This window comes from Eutrigla gurnardus (assembly GCF_963514095.1).
Source record: "Eutrigla gurnardus genome assembly, chromosome: 16".
Classification (NCBI taxonomy): domain Eukaryota; kingdom Metazoa; phylum Chordata; class Actinopteri; order Perciformes; family Triglidae; genus Eutrigla; species Eutrigla gurnardus.
In genome coordinates, this window is record NC_139927.1 from 4,089,200 (window position 1) to 4,113,929 (window position 24,730).

General features: G+C 45.3%; 1 protein-coding gene across 2 annotated transcripts in view; it reads right to left on the reverse strand.

Annotated features, from left to right (window-relative positions):
* klhl29 (kelch like family member 29) overlaps positions 1-24,730 on the reverse strand; it is a 193,622-nt gene that overhangs the window by 37,384 nt on the left and 131,508 nt on the right. For both annotated transcript variants that reach the window (XM_084030725.1, XM_084030726.1), the window contains exons 10-11: positions 15,997-16,195; positions 2,209-2,391 (exon numbers count right to left, since the gene is read on the reverse strand). In XM_084030725.1, coding sequence (XP_083886851.1) covers positions 2,209-2,391; positions 15,997-16,195 — 382 coding nt within the window. The remainder of the gene's footprint in view (positions 1-2,208; positions 2,392-15,996; positions 16,196-24,730) is intronic.

Below are 24,730 nucleotides of genomic sequence, written 5' to 3' on the forward strand. Positions count from 1 at the left end.
ATAAAGTACTGCATTCACAACGCGTCTAAACATGAATCTTTTTTTTTTTTAAATCAATCTTTGGAGTTGAAAAATCGATATTGTATTGGGCGGCAAAGTATCGCGATATATTGCCGTATCGATATTTTTACCCACCCCTAGTTAGAACCAGAAAAAACACACTCATTAAAAAAATGGAGTTCTTGTAGGATAGTCCATGCTTTAGGGCAGGGGGGTTCAATCTTATCTAAGAAGGGTCCAGCACTCAGACTCTTCATCCAACTGATTAACTAACCATGGTCTTCAATCAAGACCTTATGAGTTGGATCGGACACATGGGTGTAGATAAAGACCGTGGGACCAAAACACCAACCTTGGTGAGGGATTGGGAACGAAAAAAAAAACCTGTGTTAAAGGAAGCCTTCTTCGTGGAGTTTGCATATTCTTGTTCCGGCTTCTTCCCACAGTCCAGAGACATGCAGGTTAATGGATGACTCTAAAATGGCCTGGAAGTGTGAGTGTGATTGGCTGCAGACCAGTCCAGGTGAACCCTGGGATCGGCTCCAGCCCCCCATCAACCCTGAACCAGATGAACGGTCACAGATGGATGGCTTTTTGCCATGCAATCATGATTTTTGGGTAATATGCATGTAAATGCGCTGGAGCCTGTCGTTATCACCTCGTAACAACCTTCATTTAGAGCTGAACGTTGCTGGATGGTCAAACAGACGCTGATTCAAATTGTGTAAGGTTTAATTTACAAAAACGAGGACATACTAGGTGGGTTTCATATCAATGTCATTATTAATGTTGATTAAAAAGAAACACAAAGTTATATTGTCAGCTTCTCCTGGGAGTTATGGTTATATAACTTCTATATGAGATGATGACAATATTGAAATATTTCCCTTTTTGTTTCTTTCGTCAAACTATTTTCTATTCAATATTATACAATATATATATTGTATAATATTGAATAGCCTCCATAATATGGCATTTTTCCAGAGCTGTGTCGACGAGTCAACCAGCCAACGCTCTCCAAAGCGACCTGTTAGCGGCCGTCCGACACATAAACGCCAGCCGTGTGACCCGGCTCCGGAGCGTGTTGATTGGCTGGCGAGAACAACCTCTGATTTCCCCACTGGGTTCGTCAGACTCCCGGTGGACACATGCGTACCTGTTTCCAATGCCCCAAACACAAATTTACATTTATATGAAAAGACGGAGAGAGAGAGAGTAAAATCTAAAAAAAGAGTACACGCAGGACAAATCCCGCTGCATTTCCACGGTGCAATGACAAGGTCTGAGAGCCGTGCAGGATTCTCCCACAAATGGACCGTGGAGGCAGAAATTCTAGTCTACCTCTGGAGGAGCGACTTAAAGGTGTGTCATAAAGGGAGTCACAGAGTGCACAGCGTGGAACAAAATAAACCGCAAACACTGCAGCGACTGTAAAACCACACGGAGAGAGAGAAAAGTCAGGTCATAAAAAAAAAGGCCCCAGAGAAAGTAAATAGGAGAAACATTCAATACCAAGAAATACAATTGGAGAGGTCTAGTGTTGGGAAGAGCTTTTCAAAGTAAGCGTAAGCAAAGAGGGAGGTCAGAGGTCAGCCACCCTTTTAAAAAGTCTTTCACTGTTCCGTGAAAGGTCACGAGAAGTTTGAGTAGCTTTACGTTGTCTAATTAGATTTTGTCATAAAGTCAAAGAAAGAGGTCATGGGGGGAGGGGCTTCATTAAACGAGGTCAGGACCACAAGTCCAAAGCTCATCCCATCGGTTCGCTTTTTCATCATCCAACACAGTTTTATTCTTTACTTTCAATTCAGGAAAATGCTCACTTTCATTCATGCTGTCATTTTGCTCATTAGCAGACACAGCTGAGGTGGTTTTGCAGGTATTTAGTCATGAGTTATTGGGTGAACTGGACTTTGACCTTGATGGACTGCATGAAATGACCCAAAGTCACGAGTGGATCATGAATGTCTGCTTCAGATTTCACGGCAATCCATCTAATAGTCCTTAAACCTCTAAAGAAACCCCACGAAAGGTCAACTTCACGGTCGTGGAGATGAAAAGAGGGGATCACCGAGGTCAGTGGGGTTCATCCTCTGGGGATCCTCAGGGATGTCAGGACAATATTTCACTGCAATCCATGCAGAGATGAACTTTCACCGCTGCAGCGAGATGATGACTAGCGTGTGTGTGTGTGTGTGTGGGGTAGCTCACCTGACAGGTAGATGTTGTCTCCCGCCGAGATGACGCTGAAGAACTCGCGGTCGTAGAAGGGCAGGCTGGCCAGCGGGTACCACTTACTGCTCTGAGGGTTGAAGCAGGTCACTGCCGTCAGGGAGCGCTGGCTCATCCCGATCGCCTGACGCCCCCCCACCAGAACGATCACCTCGGCAACACCTGGATGGAGGAGAGGGGAGGAGGATGGAAGAGGAGGAGGATGGAAGAGGATGGAGGAGGATGGAGGATGGGATGGAAGAGGAGGATGGAGGAGGATAGAAGAGGATGGAAGAGGAGGAGGATGGAGGAAGATGGAGGAGGAGGATGGTGGTCAAGACAAAGGGAGGAGATGATAGAAAGGGAGCCATTAGCAGTGAATAGAAACAAAGCCTGGGCGCTGCTGTAACTACCGGGCTTTGTCTGAGTATTTCTATTTGCACGCTGTGATTCAGAAGTTTGGGACGCTGATTGGTTACAGTCACCTGTTTCATTGTGTTTCACTTTCAGGTGGGAGAGTCCTCTTTACACAAGGTGTCATTTAAAAAAACAAGTCACGTTCATACAAAACAACGGCACCATGGATCTCCCAGACCGGGCAGCAAGGCACAAAGATCCATCCGAGCACCAGCTGATTCATAATAATAATAAAAATATTAATAATAATAGAAGAAATCAGCAGTCGTGGATTAAAAGGAATCTTAAAATGAAAATGTGCAGATTTGAAGAAAGTTCTTGTATTAGTGTGGAGTGATCGATAACGCAGCTGGAATATGAACTATTACTACATCGTGGTTCAATAATCATCTCTGGGGTCACTTTATGCTTTTTCTGAACTGGAAAAATAAATTAAAATTCAACAGATATTTAGGTTCCCACAGTATTGTAACACTGCTTTGACTAAGTCAGTATGAATCATGTCATTCATCTTCATAAAACTCAACATGTAAATAATACATTTGGTGGTGAATTTATTGAAGGAAAGAAGGAAAACAAAAGAACAGGTTGTTTCAAACTATAGTAACGCAGTATATATAGAGACAGAGAGATGTTCAGGGGCAAGGTGAAGGTGTATCCAAACTTTTTCATGGAGTCTTGATAGTCAAACACACGACCAGCCATTACAAGTCGGCTGTTCTGGATTCAGCAGGCCTCGGCTGTCCCAGAGTCAATAAGCTTGTCGGGAAATGCAAAAACAAAATGCAAAACAGGAAAAAAAAAAAGTTTCCTCTTGGTCACAGGAAGCTCCTGAATTAAATGGGAAAGTATAACTCAATTACTGGAGACTGATGGGGCTGCCAGTGGGGTTCGGTCGCCGGCCCGCATCCTCCCTCCCTGCACACGTGCACGCTCGCAGGCGGAAACGTGCACGGCGTTTAAGCATGGCAGGAGGAGAATCTCCAAAAGAAAAAATACATTTCTACGTGAGTGTGCTCTCATCTACACACGAGGACCTTGTGTGATTAAGACGATGCTTGAGACACATTCAGCACTCATCCCGATTAGCTGATCTCTGCTCACACTCACACACACACACACACACACACATACACACACACACACACACACACACACACACTCACACACTCACACACACACACACACACACACACACACACACACACACACACACACGGCCGCCGGATAAAGACACCACTGATCCAAAACACACAACCAGGTTGGCAGGCGGCCCACGTGTCTCAGGTCCTCCAGCGGAGCCGGCAGGGCGACGGCCGCCGCCGGACAGAAATGAGCTGTGTGTTTGGAAGCAGGCGGGCAGGCAGGCGGAGGAGAGGGAGGCGAGCCAGGAGGGAGGGAGAGACGGGTGGAGGGGAGACAGAGACGGGGTGAGACAAGACAGAGAGCAGGGAGGGGGAAACAAAGAGAGAGAAGAGGAAAAGAAATAGAGGAAAAGGGAAGGAAGACTCCAAACCGAGGTTCATCTGCTCCGATCAATACTTCTACACACACTCTCCTGACTGTCTTCTGTTTCTTTCTCATAAAAAACTACCCTCCCGTCCATTTTTTCCTTCTCCTTAAGCTTCTATTTTCCTTTCAAAGCTGGAGTTTTCTCCAGGAAGAGGGTAAAAAGAAGAGACAGATATAAAAAAAACAAGCTACAATAGGCTTTGGTGAGGCTGAGCAAACAGACAGAGCAAGTAAGCACTGCCTCAGACGTATCGTGGACATACAGCTTAGTCTTAGCGGACAGCTTAGAGCTGACTGGCTCTTTTCCTCCGTGAGATTTCTTTAAGGACTTGTTTCACCGCGTAGGACGGAAAAATAAGAAAGTGATGGCTCAAGGAGAAAACTGTGACAGTGCTGCAAAGGATGGAATTCAGAGGGCGTAGGAGTTCAAAAATAAATAGTATTGAATTTGTTGCAATCACAGCTTTACAGCATCAGGATCCAAACCTCAAAACGGACCCTCCAGACCTCCAACGCACCTTTGGATGCTGATAAACGGGAGTGTAGTTTTATCGGACAGCCGCTGCTCTTTGAAAAAAGCTGTTATATGAAAACAGGACTCTTCGTCTCCGTGGAGCCGGCAGCCGTATACCTACAGACACACATTCATTATATCGACTTTGCTCTGCTATTGTTCTTCCCGGTGATTAGTTTGCTGCTGCCGTACGTGTTCGGACTCTCTCATTTATCACACAGGGGTTTTTTTTTTCTCCAGCGCTGCATTTGGAAAGTTTTCCCTCCCGTCGTCATGGGATTACATTTTCATCCTCCTTCTATCCTATTAGTTGTTTCACTTTGTTGATATTGACTGCCTCAATTAACTTGTCAAAATTTCAGTGTGTGTGTGAGACAATTTGGGATTTTTTCCCCTTTAGTTTTTCTCTCCTGTGTGCACGAGAATCAATGTTTGCTTTCATATCTGTAGAGATTCATATTATTTAGAAATTCAATTCCGTCTTAAAACACGGTGGACACAGAATGTGCCGAATGTTTAATAATACCACTTTATTTGACCATTTAAAGGACCTTAACGAGGCGTTGTCACACGTTGTATTCAGTGGGAAAATAAATGCGTACATTCATGGGATGTTAGCTAGCAAATGCAGGTTGTTAGCATCGTAAATGTATGATTTTATAAACTTGCAAATTTGCTACTTTATAAATATATAGCCCATATACACAAGTGAGCATTGTAATGAAGTAGCAAATCTGTTTTTTTCTCTTAATATTGCCCCTCTCAGCTCCATTTTTCTTTTTTTTGGGGCGCTCATAAGCCATCGTAGCATAAATGCTGGTTGTTAGCATCGTAAATATATGACTTTATAAACTCCTCCACTTCATAAATATATATAGCCGGTATAAAAAAGTTAGCATTGCAATAAAGTAGCAAATCTGTTTTGTTTTTTCTCTGAATATCGGCCCCATGTCTCGGCTCCGTTTTTTTTTGGGGCCCTAATAAGCCATCGTAGCATAAATGCCGGTTGTTAGCATCGTTAATATATGACTTTATAAACTCACAAATTTGCCACTTTTGTTCTCGGAATATTGCCCCTCTTCTCTCGGCTCCGTTATTTATTTATGTATTTATTTTTTCCAACAGCGGCCCTAATAAGTCGGAGTAAAACAGACGCCAAAAGAAGTTCTCCTCCTCAAAACCCCGCGGCGTCTGATCACGCCATCTTAAACAAACTTCTGACGTGCTCGAGTCGTCCGCCTGTGAATAAACAGCTCTTTTTAGGATCACCTCGTGCACACATGTGCCGGGTTTTTTTTTGTTCCTGGAAGCGTTTTTTCCGCTCGGCCGGACACGTCAGGGAGAGTCCACATCTGCCCCCCCCCCCCGAACACATTCACAAGCTAACACAAGCCAACACCGGCCTGTCAGAGCGCTACAAAAACAGGAGAGCGGCACCGCTGACGGGGAGGAGGCCGCGGCGTCGGATCAGATGGTTTGCGTGGGTGTGTGTATATGTGTGTATATATGTGTGTGTGTGTGTGTGTTTCCTTTCCCGGAAGCCTCGCAGGGACGGCTGTCAGTCAGTCGGAAGGTTTTGATGGGAGTCGGGTGGAGGGATGAAGGGATGGAAGATCGAAAAGGATGAAGGCAAGCGGTTGGGGATGAAGGGATAAAACCGAGTCTTGACAGCTCTTGTTTTTTCCCTTTTCCTGATGGAGTTTATACCCACGGCAGTTTGGGAAGAATATGTCTGCTTCTTCTGATTGTTACTGACCTTTTGTTATATTTCTGGTATTGTGTTTTTGGTTTTATATTCAGGGAAAAATAAAAAAGCACAACTTTTTAGGAACAAGCTGCTTAAAGGAAACATATAACTGAATACATAAACACTGAGCAGCTCGACAGGATGCTGTATTGTTTGTGAATCTGAGCTTAGAATTCAATTTGTACTTTATTAATTTCCCTTTGTGGCAACATTTACCACCAAAACTGTAGAAATAGCCAGCAGGGGGCGACGCAAAATGAAGTTTGATTGCATAGAAGTCTAGGAGAAAATGACTTCTCAGTGTCTTTACAGTTCATTGCAACCTTTTTAGTTTCAGCTTTCACTCACTTTTGGGCAAAATAAACCAAGATGGCGACCCAGAAGGACTAAAAATGGCCAACCAACAGGTGGCATCCAGGTGCTCAGCCATTTTGTTATATGCAACTACGACTAAAACCCACTGAGCAATGCTCCCTCTCTAGAAGAGCCGTAGAGCCGAGCTGAAACGCAGGATTGCACGATCTGTGTATTCATTTGACCCATTAACATATTCATAGAAAAAAATAATGACTACTGCCGCTTTAAGAAAGGGCCTGAAATGGTCCATGAAAACATCAGCGGGCGAGCCGAGGGAGACGGCGGCGTGCATCGAGCGTTAACAGAGACTACAATGGTAACATCTGGACGGAGCGCGGGATTCAATCTCTCAGGAGGACGTTTCACTCAGCGCAGGCAAAGAAACAGCTCCCGAAAAAATATATATATTCTGAGGGAACAGACAGGATTGTGTAAGAGCTGAATCTCAAATTGATGGTGATGGCCCCACACACACACACACACACACACACACACACACACACACACACACACACACACACACACACACACACACACCCACACACACACACACACACACACACACACACACACACACACACACACACACACACACACACACACACACACACACACACACACACACACACAACTCCCCTGACAGTTTCTCTGCATATTGCTTCCGCCCGAACTCGACTTCAACCAAATGAAACCTATCTGTGACAGGAGCACACCGCCCATGCTTTACCCCATGCTAGAGCAGGCCGGATCCTCACTGGACACACACACACACACACACACACACACACACACACACACACACACACACACACACACACACACACACACACACACACACACACACACACACACACACACACACACACACACACACACACACACACACACACACACACACACACACACACACACATACAGTCACAGCGGAAGAAGAAGAGGTTGATGGAAAGATGAAGACGGAGAGGAAGGAGTCTGTTTCCTGCTGCCACAGCGGCTCTTATCTCACCTTGTTATGTGTCTCCTTGCTCTCCGGCCCACGCTGTGACCCCGCTTTCACTATTCATCCACCTTTTTCTTTTCCGCCTCTTTTTTCTCCATTTCCTCTCCCTTCAAGTCGTCCTCTCTGAACCCCCCCTTTACCACTCTCCTTTAGCCGTCGGCGACCAACGTTAAAAAGCCACACTTTGCTGGCGTTAAAGGGGAAATCGTGGGATCGGACGAACACACCGACACATAATAGTCACTTGACAAGGCTTGAGATCAGAGACAAAGTGCCTTGCTAAATGGCACATCATGTGCATGTGCAAGCATCGTCCTCTCGGTATTAGATTGTCCTAGAAGTGGTTTTGTATGGGAAAGGAAGCTTCATTCTCCATCTTGGAACAAGCAGTAGACAAAATAATCTCAAGTCGAGGTCAATTAAGTGACCGTTCTGCAGCTTTCAGTCATATCACGTAATCTTCATCATCCTGTTGTCAAGGTTACAAACTCAACTGGCATAAAAAGGTTTTAGAATGAAGGACATTTTGACCACCTATAAATGTAATGATGACCGGTCAAACCATATGCCGACGATCATGAGATATTTACACATATTCGTTTAGTCAAACACCAGATGGTTTCATAGCAATAACAAATTCCCAAACATATCATTTAAACATCCTGCCTCTTCCTTCCTTCAGCTGGGTTTAAAATGTCTCCCTGTTTTGGTTTGCTTTGTTTGCTGCTGATTGTTTAGTTTAGTACAAAACTCGTCTAGAAGGACTGTTTATAAGATCATTTGCACACCTACACACTTATATGCAACAGACGATATTGTATTGTTATTGATTCTGTGGACTCCTTTTGTCTTTCAGTAGGCGTTAACCCATAAATGGCTAACTATGTAGTACCATCGTCACTAGCAGGGGGCGCTCCACTGCAAAAAACAACAGAAACACCTCTACTGTGACAAAGATTCACATCTCAAATGGTGATGTAACGAAGGAGAACGTTGCTCAAATAGTCGTCTGTGCGGTCGTATTTAACCACAATATGTTTAACATCATCGTCGAGGAAACGCCGCCACTTCACAGTCAGCCATCATACACATAAATCACACGGATGACAACAAAATCAAACATATGGTCTCGTCTCCTGAGGATGAAAATAAAAAAAAACTAAGAAAAATGCATGTGCTGATAAATGTGTCACAGGTCTAAATATATATGTGTTAATGTATTCGTGGAGTGTATGAGTGAGGAGAAGTGGTGCAGACTTTGACTCTTTGCTGGGTATCAGAGGCTCAGTGACACTGGCAGTCTGTCTCTCAGGGCTCAGAGCCGTTCATATCTCACCGCTGGTCCATAACCATTCCCTCTTATCTCGCCTGCCGCCCTCTAATCTCTCCCTCTCTTTGGCTTTTTCTCCCCTCTCCCATTCCTATGATTCCTGTCCCAGGGGGTTAATTTGCTATGGTGAGGATCAGGGGGCCAAAGGCTCCCAAACAATGTCCGGGTCCAGGGAGGTGAAATATATATATAAATATATATATATATATATATATATATATATATATAGCTGCTGTACTTGGGAGTTGAAAGCGATTTGTTTTCATGGCCTCAAACGGTGTTTAATTTATCAATAGGCTTTAATTGCTGACTAAGCGTTTGTGCTCTCTAGCCATGCAGATAGTTTAAGTTTAATTTCCCCGTCTGAGATCTCCACCTGCACCCAAGTACAATGGATTAGTGGTTTGTGGCGCTCACAGCACAGAAATCACAAATAAATAATAAAAAAAAAAATCTTTCCAGAAAACAGTGTCGCCAATACTCAGGAGGTTTTTTTCTTTTCTTCTGATGGAGCTACTTTTCTACCCAAAGAAATAGTCCAAACTGTTCAGGGAGGGTTTTATTCTGTGGAGATTCCAGAGTAACTAGGACATTGTCGCTGGAGAGAGAGATGTTCCTGTTGAATATTTGAAATGCTGCGATGTCGTGCGCTCAGCAAGTCAAATTTCATTTCCTCTTGTTGTTTTGTAACCGGGGGCGACAACACAAAAAAACAAAACAAGAGATAAGATCCCTAAAAAAAACCTGAAATCCAAAGGTATCCGAATGTCCAGACAACAAAATCCTCAATGACCCCATTGAACCTCTCCGTATCGGAATGGTAAAAAACGTCACGATTTAATGGATGCGTGCACACACACGCGCCAAACCCCAACAAGTCCAGATCTGCAGCATCAGCACAGCGACACCGCTCTAACCAGCGCCGCTGTGTCTGCTGAATATTGGATGAGGCCGAAGCAGCCTTAGGCTGGTACGGCAGGTCAGATCCCCCCTAGATGTGGTGCCGACGCTGATCCAAGCTTCCTGTAAATGCTCGCATCGGCTCTGAGCACGAACCGCAGCTCTGGGATCGGGATGAGTCACCGAGGCGATCGTTCCCCCCCTTCCTTTTTCCCCTCCCTCGCCCTTTTCCCTCCCGATAGTAAGTCCGCCAGCCGAAAAGGTCAAGTGGACGGAACCATAATTTTCTCGGACCGAGAGGTTATCTAATCTGGATTTGCCGCCTCCCATGTTACATTTATGAGCCGAGATAGATATGTTTGCTTGAGATTCCACTGATAAGCCGGAGGAATATCAAAAACTCACACTCCAATTCTCCTGTGAATATAGCTGCATTCAACTTTCTCTCCCTCCCTTAAAATACCATCTCAGACTCCAGAAATAAAATCGGAAGAGGATCCGCTGAAGGGCACTCTTCACATAGAGCGATTAAGACATTTCTGGCACATTCTCCCGCAATCCTGCTTTTTCCAGTTTTTGAGAGGTGAAACAAGAGTAATCTCACGCTGCATTGCCTCCAGAAAAGACAAACCAGGCTGAATAATTACACAGAGCAGGACAATAATCAACAGAGTCCTGACATTAAAAAAAAAGAAGAAGGATAAGAAAAGCTAATAATCGTCTTTCCAAGCTGCTGACAGCTTCCCCATCGCGTTTCGCCTTTGCTTAATGGTTAGCGTTGAGGTTGTAGCGCGAGATGATGACAAACAAATTAAATTATTCCGTGAAAAGCAGCTAATGTCAGTGTTGATGAGGAACATTTGAGCAAATCGCTGAGGCGATCAGTGGGACGGAGTGTTAATCAGAGCCGAGACAGAAGCAGTAGGAGGCAGACTTCAGAGGGAAAGACATCTGATGAGCTTTTTTTTTTGACAGGGTTTGAATTTTGACTACTTTTTTCCCCTTTTTTGCCCGCTATACGGCCGCTCTCTGAGGAAGCTGCTGGCTGGCGGAGGTGTGAGTGAGGAGATGAATGTCACGCCTACGGGCTTCAGACCTTCGTGGAACAGCCTGCTTTTTATTGTCTTAAAAAAAAAAACCTGTGGACGCCGGCCAAGCCATTGTGTTGCGCGGGCCGATCTAATGAAATCCAGCCATTTTCGGATCACCATGCAAATGTTTTATTTGGCTTTTTCCTGTTTGCTGTGTAATGTAAAACGGTCAATAACGCCCCTGACTGTTTCCAGACTTGAATCCCTGCTGCAACACGTGGCCATGGTTCGGATCTCTCGGATCGGATTTTTTGGTTCGGTTTCTGTTTAGGAAGCTTTTAAAGTGACTAATGTCATAAAAACAGAACGATAAAAACAGACATTCTTATCCCGGTCGCTCCCTGCTGAGCGTGATATTGTAATTCTTGACTTTTTCCCGCCTTTAGATACACCAGCGCTTTATTGCGGATGATGAAGTGGACAGAAAGCAGGGCAAGCAGGGGAAGAAGAATTGAGCTACTGTTTAAGGAATCCTTCCCCACAGCGTATGTATTTCAAGGTATAACAATCTGTGTGTGTGTGTGTGTGTGTGTGTGTGTGTGTGTGTGTGTGTGTGTGTGTGTGTGTGTGAGATGAACAGTGGGAGCTGAGCTGGACCCCTGCGTCTCCTCGTCATTACAGCTCATTTGTCTGAGTGCTATTCCACTTGGCTGGGTTGAATTAACAGTTTGCCCCGGCGCTCTCCAACCGTCGGCACGGCGACACATGTGGAGAGAGGGGGGTTGGGGGGGGGGGGGGGGGGGGGACGAGCATCTTGTGACTTCATACAAAAAATGGTTTTGTGAGTCAACTGTTTAATCCCCCCCCACCCCTTTAAAGTCTAATGACAGCTAATCAGATGCACATCCACACTCTAATTAACCAATTAGCAGCTAATGGATACACATATAGTACACAAAAAAACGCCACAGATTCATTATGAGATCCTCATAGTTTTCACTTTCACCCCCGAGGACGACTTTGTCTGGACGGATACATGCACCGACGCCTCTCTGGAAAGTTCACCTCTGTAGCAGGAAAGCGAGGTGCAGCAGGGGATGACAAAAAAAAAATACGTTTTAATAAGTATTGTTTAAAAACGGCATCTGTTTCCGAAGCAGACGGAGCGTCTCTTCATGTTTGAAATGAAGTTTATATTTGAAACAAAAATCACAGAGAGCTAATTCCCCGACGCTGGATATCTTTTTGGCTTCTTAATTGGCTTCTAATAAAATTAATGGGCAGAGCATGCACTCAATAAAAAGGCATCAGAATGCAGGCGAGGCTGCAAAGTGAGACAGAGGACGGCGGCTCATTGTCAGTCAGCAGCCGGCGACGCCGCCGCCAACAAAATAAACTTCACGGTGGTTATTCAGATTTTTATGACTCCGTCCTTGTCGTGATAGCGAATGAGAAATGTGCTTCCGACCAAAAAAAAAAAAAAAAAAGCAGTTACGTATTCCTGTTTTTAAACCGGTAACCATTAACTCTGCACAATGACGACGCGCTGACGGGCCCAAGACCTGTCAACAGTGACTGATATAAAAAAAATCAACCGCCAATAAAAAACCGGGCTATTAAGTGAGGAAATAAATAACAACAACGCAGCACAGCGGGACTCTATATATAGAAAACCTGGGAAAACAAGACAATTAACGGGTGTGTGGGAACCATCTGGCTGCTTCTATTCAGCTGCAATAGAAATAACTTCTCTTTTTTCTTAGAGCTAACAGCTAATGGAGCAAGTACTCATTAAGACGTCGGCCCCGTTTTTTCGTTACATTTTAAAAAAGTTCATGCTATTCCATCTTATGAGTGTATCTTCATAGACCATTAACATTCATATTAATGGTTTTCTTACCATTCGACATGATAAATGAGCTTAATATCGACTTTTTCCCCCCAGGTTCTTACCACCGTGATGTAATATTAAAATAGGCTCTGATCAATATTTCCATATTAACGAACGCATAATGTGAAGCTGGACGGCGTTTTAACTAACTGGTTCTGTTTTATGTAACTTCATTGTTCTAAATTCTCTCTTGTTCGCTAAAAGGAGAATCAGACATCAGACATTAGTTGTTTTAAAGTTTTTCTCCACTAAAATCTATAAAATCATAAAAAGACTTGCCACTGGGACATAAACACCAAAGACTTATAATCTTATTTCTTATAATTAACTTCCCCCGAGCATAAAGATTTAAAAAGTGAATAAAATACATTTTGTGAATTCCCAGCAAGTTTACACTTAATTGGAATTAATTGAATTTATGAAAGTTTGAGGGCGTGGTCACGTTGTTATTGAAAGCTAGCCAGTTAGCTTAGCTTCAACAAAGCCCTTTCACCGTACATATGCATCTGAAGCCGGCCTTTACTGAGTCGACGCCTGCACCCTGAACACAACACGCTATCAGATCCAGAGTCCTGCAGCAAACGGATGTTAATTAAAAATCTGTCTCACAAGAGTAAATACAAATGTTCGAGGCTGGAAAAAAAAAAATTCCAATTCAACTCACATTTATCACGAGTAAAAGGCTGAATGTGTGAGGCACTCAGGCACACACACACACACACACACACACACACACACACACACACTCACACACACTCACACACACATATGCACGCGACTCACAAGTTCACAGATTGACTGTGCTCAGCAAGAAGTGCTTCACGGATGGCAGTTTTCCTTTCTTTTTTCCGCTTGACAGACTTATCAACCGAGCTCAGGTGGTGCCCCATCTGCTAGCACACATTTAAAACACCACACACACACACACACACACACACACACACACACACACACACACACACACACACACACACACACACACACACACACACACACACAGTTACCCCTTACACAAGTAGACACATGCTCAAGGAATAAACTCAATCAAACGTCTGCCCTTCAAATTTCATTTCTGATCCCCCCGTCTCTCTCTCTCTCTCACTCTGTCTGTCTCTCTCTCTCTGTCTCTCTCTCTCTCTGACCACATCCCGACCTCTCCTCCTGTTCTCCCACGTCGCCGTCGACAACCTCAAACTCTCCTTCCCGTCCCCCCTCCCTCCCCTCCTCATGCATGTGCTCTAGTCCCCGAGTCCGACCCTGCAGTCCCAGTGACCCCCCCCCCCCCCCCCCCCCCCCCGCTGTGCAGAGCCGGTCCGATGCAGCAGATGGCCGAGCGTCGCATGCTTGCACACACACACACAATCACGCTCATATTCTCATATTTATCAGTTTCACATGCAAACACACAAAGTTTCCGACCTGCAGCTTCAAAGAAGGTGATGGTATATAATGCATCATGAATGTATTCATCCTCATTTATATCATTCTGTTGTACAGAGCCACGAGCCGCCGTGAATCAATGCACACTTCAGCCTGCATAATGGTGTGTGTGTGTGTGTGTGTGTGTGTGTGTGTGTGTGGGGCTGCAGGACGCATATATAAGATATGCACATAGCAAACACTACAAAATGGGCCTTGACAGGAAAATGCTTCAAGAAAACTGCTGAGAACGAGGAAGAACCTCCCGGACCGAGGTGGAGGGGGGGGTGAGGGGGTGGGGGTGGGGTGGGGTGGGGGAGTGAGGGGGTGAGTAATGGGACGAAGCCGAACGCTTGTAACGCCACAAATGTCTTTCCTCAGGAGGCAAACGATGTTTTTTTAAAAAGGCTTGTGCGACTGAATTACAGGTAATTACAGATGCCGATATATTAACCCCCCCCCCCCCACGACTGTTTGTTTACTGGCAAATAAACACACGGGCCGGTTTAGCCCCGGCTAGTAAACCCAACTCTCTCTCTCTGCCCTATAAAGTGCCATTTGTTAGGCAATTATCTTTATTCTGCCAAGCAGAAAATAACTCGTGCGGATTGGTAAGGTGTGCCGGTGCGAGGCTCATAATACCACGCAGACACTATAATTAGGCGGCTCTTTACAGGGGTGGGGGGGGGGGGGGAGGAGGTCCTGGCCGACCTCGGGGAAAAATCACGTGGTCAAAAAGCAATTTGCAGGCGCCGTCCAATTTCCATGAATGATTCTTTGGATTTAACGACGTAAACAAACACGTCGGGAGGTTGGCGGTCGGACGGTGAAAGTTGGCCGGTCGCTGTAAATAAACCGGTCTGGTGGTTAAAAACCAGTTAGGGGACTGGGATATGGGAGCTTGCTGAACTGGAACCATCAAAGGTCGCCTAATCACGTCACGTCTGAAACAACGATATTCTACAAAATAAGTTGGACATATTTTTGAGGACCTTTTATGGACCTCGGACCACGACTTGACCTGCTGACCTGGATCCACTGTTTGAAAAGACCACAGCTGAACTTTTCATGTATGTATTTATTTGTATTACTTATTTACATATTTTAAATTCCTTTTTTATTCATGTATTGTTTACTCTGTTCAATGATTTTATTATTATTACTATTATTTAATTTTTTCTTTTTTATTTCCTTTTACTTATTTTTTTTTTTTAATTTGTTTACTCAATTATTATTATTATTATTACTTTGTATCCTTTTGAATGCCTGTATTTATTATTTGTTTAATGTGAAAAATAATAATAATACAAATAAAACGAGTTAGGATATGTATATGCACCAGCTTTCCCACAAAGCCGTTACAGTTTCGACTCTTCGTGTTAACTTTGGTCAGATTTGCGCTCCAGAAGTAATTTGTTTGACTTTTGGGGAAAAAAAGTGGTAATATGACCTCTTGCCCTCCACGTCGTACGTTCCAAGTTTTTACAATGGAATCAACAGAATGCAGCGTCAACTCGCTGCAGTAAATGTGTGTGTGGGTGCGTGGTTGCCCCCGGCGATGTAGTTCAGGGTCAATAACACTGGTGGGCGGGCACATCGTGTCGCCGCCGCCTCGTTCTCAGGGCCAAAGCCGACGCACGCCGGTTCATCTGCTGTGTGTTTGTGCTTACCGGCGGAGAGCCGCGGCCGAGTCCTCGGCGTCTGCATCTCCTGCCTGGCGTGGGGCAGCATGTGGTAGCGCTTGGCCTCGTTGACCAGGTCCCGGCACGCCTCCGAGGACTTGATGAGCTCCTCGTTGTCCACCACGTTCAGCAGGTAGGACGGGTGGATGAAGGGCAGCCGCACCGCCGCCAACAGATCCGACAACGTCTGAGGGAAGACGGACAGGAAGGAGAGGAGGATTGAAAAAGCAAATCAAGATGTTTCAATTCATTTTAGGCCGAGATGATCAGAGATTATTTTTAACATTACAGAGAATCTCACGGCTGGATTATCTGACAACCTCATTATGTGTTTTTATTTATCACATCATAAAAAAAGAAGATTAAGCATAAATGTGTGTCCAGCAGTGAGATCGGCTTCCATCAGTGTCAGAGTCCTCAAAGCTTCAGGTTTCTACTTCCATTTTTATTAATTATTATTATGTATTTTAATTATAACAATAGTTTGGTTATTCCTTCCTGTAACATCTAAAAAAGAAAAGTTACAAAGTATGGCATTTGTTTTGAGTCTCTTTGTATCCACTGTACCATACTCCCAATAAAAATATATATATATATATATAAAAAAATAAAGCTTTCTACTTCCATCCATGTGCAAACGGCCAGATGAGGACTTTCTCATGTATTGATAGGTGAGTTTGTTCTTGTACAGTTTCCAGAACGTGAATCAACGCCGGAGGCCGCCCCCCCTCATTAAAACGTATTCACCGTCGAACAAAAAGACACAAATAACACTTTTTTTCTCTCTAAAGTTTTCCAGGAAGATCCGCTCAAACCTCACTTTTCATACATTTGGCTTGGAAGGAGGCAGCGGGGGGTAACGGCGCCGCTTCCGACTTCTGCTCCCCGGTTATTTCCCAGGCACCAAAATTAGACACACACACACACACACACACACACACACACACACACACACACACACACACGGGCTAATGTTCTTCCGCACCTAAATTAAAACCCTAGTTCTGGTTTAATCAAAACCCATTCAAGCCAAGCGACGATCCCCGAGACGGCGTTCGGCGGAGCCATCGGGTTTTTAGAGATCAAACACACAAAAACTAAAATAAAGAGCTGGATTTCATATCTGCTTATAATTGGCAACTTCTTTTCCTTTTTCAGGTGTCTTTTTGATGTGAGGATTCGAGATGCGATGATTAGGGCTTTAAAAAAAAAGAGAGTCATGCGGGGTGGAGAGAGGAGGGGGGGGGGGGGGCAGGATGGTGTGAAGAGAAAAACACATAAACACAAATATTTGTGTCTGTGTTTGTTTCCAACTGCTGCTCACGTGTGCTTATACTGTATAGGTGCATCAGCCTGGCGAGGTAGGACAGGCTGTTGCCATGGCAACCCCGTCTATAGCTCTGCTCGCCGAGTGTTTGTTTTGTTTTTCTCCCTTTTTCTTTCTAGTGTGAGTGCGTGTATAAGTGTGTGTGTGTATAAATGTGTGTGTGTAAGTGTGTGTGTGTGTGTGTGTATATAAGTGTGTGTGTGCCTCTGTACTCCCATGAGAGTCTCATCTATGTCGACAGTAAAAGCTGTAAACAAGCTCGGACGGTGGCGAGGCTGGAGAGATCGACCCCGTTGACCCCGTCGGCTCTCACGGCGACGTGGCCGAGCCTCGCAGGGGGGAGGGGGGGGGGGGGGGGGGGGGAGAAGAGGGGGAGACAGAACAACAGACTCAGAGAAAACATCATTCAGGGGAGAGCTAGTAATAAGCCGACACTCTGCCTAAGCCTCTCTCCCTCTCTCCCACCTGAGGCCTTTTTTTTTTTTTTGGCATGTGTCCCATTTGTTTCCAACCGATGTCCTCGACGCAACTGACCAGAAGGGAGGAAGTAAGACAGCAGGAGGGGGGGGGAAGGCATGAGAAGGATGTGACAAGAGAGAAGACGAGTGGTGAGGAAGAGGAGGACGAGAAAGGACCGGAGATGTGAGGGAAAATCTAACCGATGACATCCCTCCCTCCCCCCCGTCCTGCAGATGGGACGTCCCTCTGTTTGCCCTCCCTCGCCGAAGCACACAGCTTACCCAACAGTTTATCAGGCAAACAGCTCAATACCCACATAAACAGCGGCGGTCGCTGCCAGCGCCTCTGCTCACACGGCAGGGAGGGAGGGGAGGGAGGGGAGTCAGAAGTCAGAGCCGGCTACTTGGCATCCCGACATTCCTCTCAAGGGAAGAATCACTATCTCAGGAGAAGATACTACTTCCAATTAAAGTGCCACCACGGTGGGAGATTTGCCCCAGTAGTTACTGAGTCATGTCACACTCAAATCGTGGTCGACTTCGGCTCCGGGGCTTAACTGCTCTGCCTTTTTTTTTTTTTTTTTATCACAAGCTACTTTTTTCTCCCGGTTCCCGATTCAATCTCTCCATACTTTGGTTTCATGACATTGTGTCATAAATGCTGGTAATCGTATTTAAAAACAAACACCTAATTGGCAGTAAATTATCTAGAGGAGTATTTAAAGTCAGTTGTGGCTCAGGAGATCACACGTGTGCATCTGCAGGTCGTCTGGAAACGAGGTCCACGTCTGACCCCCCCGACCCCCCCGAGCTAAATTAGAGCCTTATGTGGGGCAGCTCCAGCCAGGTGGTGCCCTCGGTGCAGCAGAGAAACATGTGTTAAAACGTCTGGGGAAAAGATCTGGCTCCTATATGGAACAGGCTATCATTTAGTGTTTGGTCTTCTCTGGTTTTTTCTCTGGGAAACCACTATTTCTATAGAGAGGCCGATGCTAGTTAGCAAGTTTCATCAAAGTCAAAATTTATCTTGCAAAATTATCTTTGAAAAATCACGTTATAATTCAATAATAATTCCAACGGGATAAAAAAACATTTCTGATCTCCAGCTGTTTCCAACTGTGCTTTTTTTTTCCAGATGAGGTCCTGTGGGGAAACACCAAAAGGGGGCGGGGCAATCACAAGGTAGCCCCGCCCCCTAAAGCGTACCCTACTTCGTCGTCTAAACGGACCATAATCTACCAAATTACATTATGCTGGATTGAAGACTTGAGACCATAAACTCATGTTTGTAATGTTTACTGAGATAATAAATCAAGACTACAAGCGTCGCCCCCTGCTGGCTAATACAAGCAATGCAAGCACAGCACCTTGGCCTTCCCTTTTCCGACCCCGGAGGTCGCTGCCTTTTATAACCAGGCGATGCATTTATGACCTTTCGTAGGTGCTTCCCCCCTGCCTCCCCCCCCCTGCCGCCCCTGCATTGCATTCTGGGATGGATATCCTCGACCTTGAATAGAATAAAAATTGGCCATGTGGGAGCTGAAGAAGCAAACCGGCTACAGAGCGGATTAATTCAGAGCACACGACCCGGTCAGCAGGGTCGAGGGCTTCACGTGATGGAGGGAGTGAGCTCACTCGTACCGTAGACCACGCCCCCAACACGCCAAGTTAACTTTCCTCCACCTGTGGGAATGAAGTAAAGACCCGGCGCCCTACTGTACCATCTGCAACTCCTACCCAACCCACATCTGCCGTCGCCTCGCTCCGCTTTTCCCGACGTCTTCAAAACGGCAGTAAAACCACCTCAAAAGAGACGGCAGCTGGTCTCAGCAACCAGGTGAGGACCGCTGCCTCATAAATATCCCCAAAAGAACACAACACACCCCCATGTACACGGAAAGAGACAGATGGATCCACTTCACGGCGGTAAAGTCTGCAGGATGATTTGTGCTCTATTATAATCACGTGGCTGGTTCTCGTGGTCACGGATGTTAATCCGGTTAGATCTTCTGATGAGATTAAGACAACGTAGAGTCACTCGGGCGAACCGATGATCAGATAAAGAACCGCGGATTCAAACAGAGTGTGTTGATGATGGATGTATCCGGCTGGTTTTTTTTTCTCTCCACTTTAACTTTCTATTTCCAGGGAGGGTGAAAAACTCTCTGCCTCTAATTCTATGTAACTAACTATCTCTCCCACTTCTTTTCCACCGACTCGCTCGCTCTACCTCCTCGCTCCGACTCCCACGCATACGCATACATCGGCATGGAAATGAGGTGGAGTTGCATGCCGGCTGCTAAAATTCAAATGCATAGTGTCAGACCCCGCGTGAAAAAACAAGTGAAAAAAGGAAAAGCAAGCAGTGCTGCGTCGTGCCAGCCATTGAAATCTACTCGAGCGGTAATCGCTGCTCGTCCTGTCGACTCCACGTTCTTGTTCATCATCCGGAAGAAAGCGTATTCAACAAAAAACAAAGAAGATTGTTGCTTGTTCAACAAAATACGAGTTTAAATTTTGGTTTTGCGCACTGCGGACGGATATTTCTGCCTGTCCAATAAACATTACACAAACTATAACAGACTGATTTATGAAAATTCAGATGTGGTTCATGTGAGGAGCAGGAGAAAGGATTCATTCTGTTTTTGCTTCTAAAGGCCACAGAATATCCGTGTCTCTCCCCGCGACGCATCGGTTTATCGATTCACACGTCGACTCTTCTCCTTTTTAAAACCTTTACACAAAGTGCAAGTGACAACGCGGCGTGAAACGATAAGTAATTCATGAATCGGGTTTGAACTTTCATCTCCCAAAGGCATATCTATCTTGACAACGTGGGGCCGCACCGCGATAATCCTCTTTTTGTTGAGATTTTATGTTGAAAAAAAAAAAAGACTTAAATACAACCGGCTCTAAACAGTTTAGCCCCTTCATCCCCTCCACCTGTCTCAGCTGCCAGAATGAGTTTTTTTTATCCATTTTTTGGTTTTGTTTGTGGATGAAATCTTTTCCTCTCTTTGTGGTGGATACACTCGTGGAATTACACTAATATCTCCTCCCGGAGAAGGCTTATGTCTCCAGAGCGGGGAAATTAAATTACTGTTCCTGTGCTCTGCAGCAGCACCCATCTGAAAATGCCAAGGTCAAGATTTAAAAACAACACAGAGAAACGAAGTAGAGGAATTTGCTTATTCTGTATCTTAAACGCAAATCCAACAGGTTAGAAGAAGATTTGATTCAAAGACGTGTGACGGGTGAACGCTTCCTTCAGTTAACTGTAAATCAAACACTTTAAGGTCACATTATAAATTCTATTAATACAATGACGGATTATGAACTACTGCCCCCTCTGGGCAGATGGTTGTAATGTATATAATGTATCATATTCTGTCATTACTCTGTTATTTGTAGTGATTGTGTTATTTTTTTTACACTTGTTTCTCTATAAAGGCCAATAAAGTAAATTTCTTCAAACTAGCCAAAACAAGAAATGTACTTTATTGGCGTTTATAGAGAAACAAGTGTAAAGAGTACATCAGTAGGCTCTTTAATAGATTGTGTTATAAGTCGTGCCTTTAATATGAATGCATATTATCGTTGCTGCCGAGCTGAATTAAAGATGCCGAAGACGTGGCAAAGTTTTTTCCTCCCCAACACATGGGACATATGGAATAAGGAATCTGCGGACATATGGAGATGCTACATTTAGCTTGTCCGCCCCCGTCTTCCCCCCTCTTCCATTTTTCTTGGGCAAGGATCATTTATGAGCCGTCCATATGGTATTTCTGATACGCAACCAAGATAACGCCTTGCGACTCTAATGGTCACCATCTTGCAGGAAATGCTGCTGCACAGCCCAGCAAGCACAAAAACACACTTCTTCTTCTTCTTCTTCTTCTTCAGACACACACACACACACACACACACACACACACACACACACACACACACTCTGGCGAGGTGGACAGCGGATGTGAATGGGCTGAGCCCGGTGGAAGTCGGGGATAATGTGTCTAACAGGGAGACTCTCAGATCTGTCAGAGGCAGCGGAGGAGCCGCCATCCGCTAACACAGATGACAAATGTCCACTGAGCATTTCCCATTCCACAACTGTCAGCGAGGACTAACACCTCTTACCTCGCATGTGTGTGTGTGTGTGTGTGTGTGTGTGTGTGTGTGTGTGTGTGTGTGTGTGTGTGTGAGGATTCAGTGGCTTCAAATAAATGACACATGAACAGTCATTTAATTTGCTTTGCGGGGCAGATAGAAGTCTGCTTTTCTGTGAGAAACGGACAACCCGATGTTTATAACGCAGCAGAAAACAACAACACACACTCACTGACTCACGAGTGTGTGTTCAGTGGAGCGCATGGCCATGTTTAGCCTCGCAGCTCTAACAAGCCCACTCAGCTGAGATGACCGCGGCGTCGGAGTCCCTTTCCCAGTGTTGTGCAGGTCCGTGTGAGTGGACTTTTTTTCCCTCATAATGGAGGAAAATATGCTCTCGCAAATTGCACTTCATTTGGGTTCAAGAGATGCTTTGCTGAGCGTGGCGTTTCTTGTGTGTGTGTGAGCTGGAAGGAAGGATGGGGGAGGGGAGAGGACAGACGCTGAAGCTGCCCTGAGCGACGACTGACAGGTGCAATGTGTTTTTTTCTCTGAGGCTTTTTTTTCAGCATGACTTCATTCACAAAAAACTAAGAAAAGAAAGAAAAAGTCAAATAAGCTTCCGGGCATTTTAATACAAGACGAATGATTGCTTCCTATGTATTAACATAAAACTTTCTGGCTTCTCAAATGAGTTATCTTCCAGCCCGAGCTTGTTACGTGTGATATAGTGCGTTTTTTTAATTATTCCTCATGAATCTCTGGGAAAATCAGATTCTTTGTGAAGCCATGGTGTAATTTGTTTGTCTCTGCATCTCCAACTCCGGTGTGTCTATCCGGCGGAAACGAGACGCCGTTACGACCTCGCCGCGGAGACGCACGCCGCCGTGAGCCGGTTCGAATGGCTGCACCTATCAGGACCCGAGCGTCCTCCGGGGGGACGACAGCAGGACGAGGAGGACGGAGGGTCGGAGTTCAGCGGCTTGCATCGCCTCTCTTAATACACCAGTCGGCCTCGGACACAAAACAGTGGCATCCAGTGGATTTTGTATAAAGTGTGTGTGTGAGAGAGAAAAAAGCGACCATCAATCTCCATCGGCTGGCTCCGTCTCCTCCAGATTTGTCACAGGCTGCCGTGGCGACGGCCGACGCCTACATTTCATCTGACTCTCCAACGCTCACAGTTTCCTCTTCAAGGATGATTGTTCATCTACAAAACAATAAAATCTAACCCCTGCTGTGAACCCGTTGTGAAGTCGGCGCACGGCGATGAAAGGTTTCCAGTTTTTGAACTCGGAGCTCAAAAGGAAAAAATCGCTAAATTAACAGTGATGCTGGTGTTGAAAGGGTCATACGTGAGGTTTTTTGAAGGTAAATGAATCGTAAAGCGGCGAGGGAAACGTTTATTTCCCAACACGGCCTCAAAGCATTTCTGTCCTTTGATAATTTTATACTCCGACTACTTAATGATAGCATCATTTGTTCTGGGGAAATGATTTTACTTCCTCTTCTTAATGAGTGCTGGAGGCGGGGAAAAAAATAAATCAACCTCACACATTACCGGAGTCAAATCTATGTATATATAAAAAATAATAACTATTAAGTTAGGAGATGAAGTAATGCCTTTAAGTATATTAATCTGACCTGGGAACAGCGGATGTCAGAGGAAGCTATTGTTATTTCTGATGAGTGGACGTCAGGTCTGTGCTAATGTCAAGGCTGGCCCTTTTTTTAATCACGACACCACACCATTAACTGTCCTTTTTAGCCGTTACATTAGTTGGCCTCTTTCCAAAGAGGCAATTAATCAGCTTCTTTTGTCACGTTGAGTCACCTGGCAGAGATAGGATCCTTTATGAAATATGTTCAAGTGCGGCGTAATGGAGGTCCTATTCAGGGGATTTGGCAAGAGACCGGCCCCGTTATAATTGGAGCCATGTGTCTGTGGTCATCGCACAAAGGGAAGTGGTGGATGAAAAGGAAGGACGGGGCTCGTCCCTGTCAGCGCCTTCAGGGAGGGGGACATGACGGGACGGCTCCGGCTTAATGGCACCGCTGCCTTTCAGGGGGGGGGGGGGGGGGGGGGGGTGTTTGATGTTTTATGATCATTAAAGGATGAGTCTCTAAACCCATATCATGATTCAGCTTTTATAATTGAAAAATGCCCTTCACCGTTTCCCAGAGTACAAACAGGTTGTTTAACCGGACCGACGGGTCTGAAGCCCAACGTATGACATCAGTCCATCCATCCATCAGTCAGTCCATCCATCAGTCCATCCATCAGTCCATCCATCAGTCCATCAGTCCATCCATCCATCCATCCATCCATCCATCCATCAGTCAGTCCATCCATCCATCCATCCATCCATCCATCCATCCATCAGTCAGTCCATCCATCCATCCATCAGTCAGTCCATCCATCAGTCCATCCATCAGTCAGTCCATCCATCAGTCCATCCATCCATCCATCCATCCATCCATCCATCCATCCATCCATCAGTCAGTCCATCCATCCATCCATCAGTCAGTCCATCCATCAGTCCATCCATCAGTCCATCCATCCATCAGTCCATCCATCAGTCCATCCATCAGTCAGTCCATCCATCAGTCCATCCATCCATCAGTCCATCCATCAGTCCATCCATCCATCAGTCAGTCCATCCATCAGTCCATCCATCCATCCATCCATCCATCAGTCCATCCATCCATCCATCAATCCATCCATCCATCCATCCATCCATCCATCCATCCATCCATCCATCCATCAGTCCATCCATCCATCCATCCATCAGTCCGTCCATCCATCCATCCATCAGTCCATCAGTCCATC